At 33.5% G+C, this 6,918-nt stretch overlaps 1 protein-coding gene across 1 annotated transcript in view; it reads right to left on the bottom strand.

The window, feature by feature from the left end:
- LOC106874681 (testican-2) overlaps positions 1-6,918 on the bottom strand; it is a 22,188-nt gene that overhangs the window by 13,193 nt on the left and 2,077 nt on the right. The window contains exons 2-4 of the mRNA XM_052965839.1: positions 6,070-6,397; positions 5,004-5,055; positions 1,809-2,012 (exon numbers count right to left, since the gene is read on the bottom strand). Coding sequence (XP_052821799.1) covers positions 1,809-2,012; positions 5,004-5,055; positions 6,070-6,397 — 584 coding nt within the window. The remainder of the gene's footprint in view (positions 1-1,808; positions 2,013-5,003; positions 5,056-6,069; positions 6,398-6,918) is intronic.

Below are 6,918 nucleotides of genomic sequence, written 5' to 3'. Positions count from 1 at the left end.
ATATATATATATATATATATATATAAAAGAACATTTATGAGAAAAAAGGTGGTTGAAATGACAAAAAGATGAAGCAGAAAATATATGGTAGTCACTTTTCTTGAAATGCCAACAATCACCGGTTCATTTAACCATTATATTTATTATAGGCTGACACCATTTCTTGCAGACGAGATCCAAACAAATTAGTCAAACTATCTTATATACAAAAATATAAATCAAACCTATTACAGGTCTTTCACTTTTCCTGACAATATTTTCTCACCCAAGTTAGACTTTTAATGCACATTTCATAAAGCTTGCCTTTTATTTGAAGTTAATCTATCCACAACAAGAATATATTGAGTAGTTGAACATATTATAGGTGCAGGCATGACTGTGTGGTTAAGATGTTTGCTTTGCAACCATGTGGTTTTAGGTTCAGTTCCATGGCACAGCAACTTTGGCAAATCTCTTCATCCATGGCCCTGGGCTCAATCAATGCCTGGTGTGTAAATTTGCTAGAAGGAAACTGTGGAAGTCTGTTGTATATACGTACATGTATATGTGTATGTCTTAGTGTCTGTGTTTGTTCCCTCCACCACTTGACAACTGGTGTTGGTTTGTTTATGTCTCTATAACTTATGAGTATGGCATAGAGATTGATAGAATAAATACCACAGTTAAAAATAAGCATGGGGGGGGGGTCAATTTGTTCAATTAAAACCCTTCAAGGCAATGCCCCAGTATGACCACAGTTCAGTGACTGAAACAAGTAAAAGATGAAAAAATATTTAAGAGGAAGTACTGTATAGAACATAGATACTTAAGGCGAGAAAAAGAGTACTTTTAGTATAAAGCAGTGTTATCATAATCCCTTAATGTTGCAGCAAAGGCAGGGGTTATTGCAGGCATAGCTGAGTGAAATAAGGCATTGAAATATTGTAATTTGTTGGTAAATTATCTTTTTCAATGTGTGGTTTTTGAGATGTTTAGGGTGCTGGACTGTTGATATGGAAGTTTTTGATTTTGCACTGAAATATTTGATAATATTCAATTGGCCCATGGATGTTTCAACACCCAAAATAATGCCATGGATATTTTGAGATGACTCAAAAATTTTTAGAAAGCAAATACTGGTTGTCTTAGTATCTACTTCTGTAAATTGTGTTCATTTTCAATGAAATAGTGATATTGTATAGTGTAAGTACTTCATTTTCCTTCAGTTACCAATAGCTTGTTCTAAACACAAGCGTGGATAAGTGCAAGTGTAGCTGTGTGGTAAGAAGCTTGTTTCCCAACCACATGGTTCTAGGTTCAGTCCCACTGTGTGGTACCTTGGGCAAGTGTTTTCTACTATAGCCTCATATATACATAAGCTTGCTTTCCATTTGCATCATCCTGGGTTTAGTTCCCCTGTGTGGCATTTGGACAAGTGTCTTCTACTATAGCCTCAGGCCAACCAAAGCTTTGTGAGTGGATTTGGTAGACAGAAACTGAAAGAAGCCTGTCACATATATATATATATATATATATATATATATATATATATATATCTGTGTGTGTGTGTGTTTCTCTCTCTCTCTTTCTGTCCAGGTTTGTACCCCTACTACTGCTTAACAATCAGTGTTGGTGTGTTTATGACCCTGTAACTTAGCAGTTTGACAAAAGAGACCAATAGAATAAGTACTAAGCTTAACAAAAAATAAAAGTACTGGTGTCAATTCATTCAGCAAAAAATTCTTCAAGGTGATGCCCAAGGATGGCTGCAGTCTAATGACAAAAAAAAATGTAAAAAATAAAATAAACTATCAAAAATTTAAACTTACGTGATTTGTAGAAACTATTTAGTTCCTTTTTCACTGAAAAATGGTGCTTAGTTTTGTTAACTGCATGATGTAAATTGTAACTTGGAATCTGATAAACAGGACCATTAACTGTTTTCTTTCTGCTTTCTTTGAATTTAGCATGAAGAAGCACAAACCATCCAGTCAAGCGTTTCATGATATCTTCCAACTGTTCGTGGTCACATTCTGTACAAAGAACTTTACAATTAATAGCTGATACACTTTTTACACTTATTTGTTCACTTATTTCATACACAAGAAAAAACAGTGTCAAAATTAATTGACTTGTCTGCAAAATATTTGTAATGAACATTCTGAGTTCAAATTCTGCCATGAACAACACCGACCAATGGTCGGTTCACCCTACTGATTTCAGATTAGGAAGAAATGCTCAGGATAATCGTGAATTTCTCAGGCACATTAATAGGCTTAAAAGAAATGAAATATCTACAAACAGGAATATAAGCAAAGTAACAGCTTAACTTGCTGAGAGCTTACCTCAAATTTGTGTCATTGCCAACTCTTATGTATTAAATGTTTCATCATGAAATAAAAATTATAAACTAATGCTTTCTTGAAGAGCCCAGAAACAAAACTAGAATTCATGTTGGATGAAAGTCTGGTAAAATTGGGAGAGTGATAAATGAAAAAATATATGAATAGACAAAACTATAAATGAATAGGTCTCAGAATTAAGTTCAAATACTACTAATAAAAGTCTCAATCCAGCCGCAATAATTATGCACCAACCCAATATATATATGTATAAAATAAGTGTCTTTATTTTTATCTTTGAGTCAACATAGTGATATTCAGAACATTTCCTAAGAAATCTAATTATAGAACAAAAGGATACTTTTGGTCAAATGTAAAATGGAAATCTATTTCAGTTTGCATGTAAGTTAATGATCAAAATCTCAAAAGTTAAAAGACAGCATTTAGCAATAAAAGTTCAAATACATATCTGTATTTCAGAGATACTTTACAAGACTAACTTAATTATTTTTAATTTCATCTATACTGTATTTTCAGTAGAATATTTTCTAATCATCCAACAGCAACATATTTTCACACATACACACCTATGTACATATCATAATTACCCTCAATATTTTAACATCTGTTTTTCTAAGCTTGTTTGAGTTGCACAGATCTGATGTACAACATATGTCTGCTTTTTCCTCATCTCTTTTGTAGGACCCAACCACCATATGCTTAATCTAACTAATTCTTCTCATGTTTTCCTCAATATACATCCTCCACAAAAAGCAAACAGCACCTAGTAGTAATCATCTATTTCCCTAACATGTCCACATCAGCATGAATGTCTTTCCAGCATATCTTGGCTTGGTTCTTTTATTATATTACCTAGTCATTCATTCACCCCACTAATTTAAACTTACATGATCAAATTGTTCATATAAGTTTACATTAAACATTTCATGGACCAACCTCACATCAATGTCCATGGTTTCACGACCATGAAATGTCACATTTCTTATACATGATTCATGAGGTGCACCCTCTGAGCAAAGAGACCTCCTTGCTTCCATCTTTGTTTAAAAAAGTAAAGATAAGAAGTACATGATTTCTTATTCTTTTTACTTATTCTAACAACTATGGTTTCACTACAACCACCTCCAGGACTGATTAGATTACCTAGAAGCTACAACGGGACTCAAAATATATATACTCATGTTTTGAGTCCTCTGTTCTTATGTACCACCAAACCTATGATATACCCACTCTATTAATAAATATACAAGTGTCTATTTTTTCTGACTTGTAGGTTCTTGGACAACTACATACATGCATACATACATAGAATAACACTTGCTGGATCTGGTGGAAGAGGCAGAGCCCATAATCTTTGCATACCATCCTAAACCAGTGAGATTAATGTACTCAATATTCTTCTTAAATTTGTACCTGTGGCAAAGACAGGGAAGGAAATCCGGAGGGCTTACATTCTGAGATGGACTGAGCTTAGTGATTAGTGTAGGGCAGTGGTTCTGAAAGTGGGCAGTACTCTCCTCCTGGGTGTGGTGGAAAGATCCAGAGTTGCCTTGAAGAAAAGGGGGGTGAAAAAAGAGTGGCCTAAAAGGGGGAAATGGATACAAAAACAACAAAATAATGGGTCGATTAGATTAAGCTTTATTTGTGAAATACAGCTGTTTTGAATTAGCTGCAGAAAGTATTCTCTGTTTGTGATGGTGAGTGGGGGTTGCTAGGAATGTGGCCAGAGTGCCAAGGGAGCAGTACTCCAAAATAGTTTGGGAGCCACTGGTGTAAGGTATAGAGGGATTGCACTCAAGAAGGGTAGTTTTGGACACTTTTCAACTTAAATTTTGATTATATAACTTCTCTTTGTCATGCCATAACCGAACACCTCCAAGATATGTATCAGTCCCAAACTGAACTTCAATTATCAATATATCGTACTGTTGATACACCAGATTTTATAAAACTTTTAGAAACAAAAATAAAATAAAACTATAGAGGATTATATTTCTTAGATACCTACATTCAGACTGTTGGACAATAGGATATCCCTGAATAATCTCTCTCTCTCTCTCTCTCTCTCTCTCTGAGATCACTGAATCTATTTGTAACTCAGTAATCTTTAAGTTCATTTTACATAATTTAGAAAATGCTCTAATTTTCTCATATTGCTTGCAAAATGTTTCCATTTTGGAAAATGGAAAATTAAAATATCTTTTTCTCTTCTTAAACCTTCATTTAACCCTTTCGATATCAACGTGGTTGAAACTGCCTCTGGCTCTGTAGTACAAATAAGTTGTTTTCATAAGTTTTGAATTAAAATCTTCCACCAAACCTTAGTAACAATTTATGTTCCTAACACTAGCTTAATGATAACTAAGTTATTTTACTAAATTCTTCATTATATCTAAAATTAATTGAAAGAAACACAGAGCATCTCAAAATAAATATGGTAACAAAAGGGTTAAAAAGAGAAAAGTTTATGTTAAAAAAATTGTTCTCACAATAAAGCCAATATCCCTATTCTAACATGCACCATCTCTGGGTTTATTGCTGTTTTTTTTTTTTTTATCAAGAAGCTTTAAACAGTTATACCCTGAAAAGGAAATAATTCTAATAAAAGAAAACTAAAATTTGGAGCTCATAAATGAATAATAAAAGATGAATTATCCTTACCATAATTTTTGTGTGGTTTTTTGTGCATTTTGTTGCCCTTTCTAAGTGACATCTACAAAAAAAGAAAGAAATGAGTGAGATAAATGAGAAAGATAGCCAAAGGATTTCTGAAAAACATGTTTATATATAGCCAAGCTTATCTCTGTCTTCCAGTGGACAAAGCAGTTAAGTGATAAATCCTCCTTCTTATAAACTACTTTCACCACAGGAAAATTTGCAGTTATCACTACAAGGACTTTCTCCATACAAAGGCAGAGGCATGGCTGTGGGGTTAAGAAATTAGCTTCCCAAACACATGGTTTTGGGTTCGGTGCTACTGTGTGACACTTTGGGCAAGTTGTTTACTTTGACATGTAAACAATTTTGATTTCAATTTGCAGTTTAAACAGATTTCAAGCCAGAATCTTTGAAGTTAAGCTTGGCATTATGCCAGCCTTTGAATAGAAGTGACCAGAATTATTGTGACACTGTACTCAGGTTTTTCTTAACCTCTATTCTACATTTTGATGAACATTTAAATATTTATAACGTTTTAACAATTGAAATGTCTATCAGTTTGCTTTATAAAATTTCTGCAGTTGTAATGAACGTTTCCTTGCACCTATTGTAATTTGTCTCTAAATTCATTTATTATTATTAAGGCGGTGAGCTGGCAGAATCGTTAGCATTCAGGGCAAAATGCTTAGCGGTATTTCATCTGGTGAGGTCAACTTTGCCTTTCATCCTTTTTGGGTCACTTAAATATGTACCAGTTACACACTGAGGTCAATGTAATCGACTTAATCCCTTCTTCCAAATTTGAGGCCTTGTGCTTCCAGTAGAAAGGATAATTATCCATCTTCAACTCATTTAACAGACCTTACCGCAATTCATACATCCACATACATACTATATTGCTTTAAATATAACAATTCTTGTAGTCAATAAATTAAGTACCACTTGCGTACTGGGGTCAATCTAATCAACTGGCCCCCTCCCAAAAACTTTTGGGCCTTGTGCCTAGAGTAGGAAAAAATATATATATATTCACAATCAGTTACAATTGAGCAGATTTATATCAACTTACAAAATAGCTAACCAAGTTGGTATGATGTCCCCTCGCTGGCAAAATTACAGAACTTGAATCATTCTGGGGTCTGTTATTGCTGTATACCTCAGAATCATTTGTCTGATTAAGATCATCCTTCATCATATCAGACTCAAGTTCATCTCGAGAATTTTCATCGTCATATGACATCCCCTCCTCATTGATATTGAAATAAGGAAACACATGATTGCTAGACAACTCCAGTTTCTTCTCAGTTGGCAAGTTATTTCTTCGTGGACTTTCATCAACAGCCAAGCTATTCAACTGAAGGTTATTGGTTGCTTGGAGACGTTTCAAAAAGGTTAAACTGAAACGAGTTTTAAAGTAGAATTTTTTAAAATTATTATTCCATTCAATAACACTGACTTTATTGAATATAAAACATTTAACTTCAAATAAATTATATACACATTTTGTAAGCAAATTGAAAATATACATGTATCATAAAACAAATATATAAATATATGTTCACCAGCACCATATGTGAGCATTAGGAGTATATGTGTGTATGTATAAATGTATGCATGTATGTACATACATATGTATGTGCAAATGTATGCATGTATGTATATGTGCATGACAACTTTTATTTCAGTTATTAGAATGTTTGTGTGTGTGTGTGTGTGTGAGTACACATACACACATATGCATAACACATGCTCACAATAATATATGCATATGTATATCTATATGTATAATATAAATATACATATGCATATATTATGGACTCTCCCATCGTTAGACAATGTATGAGGGTTCTGAAATTTCTTGCTGAACAACTGCACAGACGATTTGTTTACAGTAATCAAATGTTTGTGTACACATAAG

The sequence above is a fragment of the Octopus bimaculoides genome, chromosome 2 (assembly GCF_001194135.2).
Source record: "Octopus bimaculoides isolate UCB-OBI-ISO-001 chromosome 2, ASM119413v2, whole genome shotgun sequence".
Lineage (NCBI taxonomy): Eukaryota > Metazoa > Mollusca > Cephalopoda > Octopoda > Octopodidae > Octopus > Octopus bimaculoides.
The sequence above is the reverse complement of the archived record's forward strand: the minus strand, read 5'-3'. Positions and strand labels throughout refer to the sequence as shown.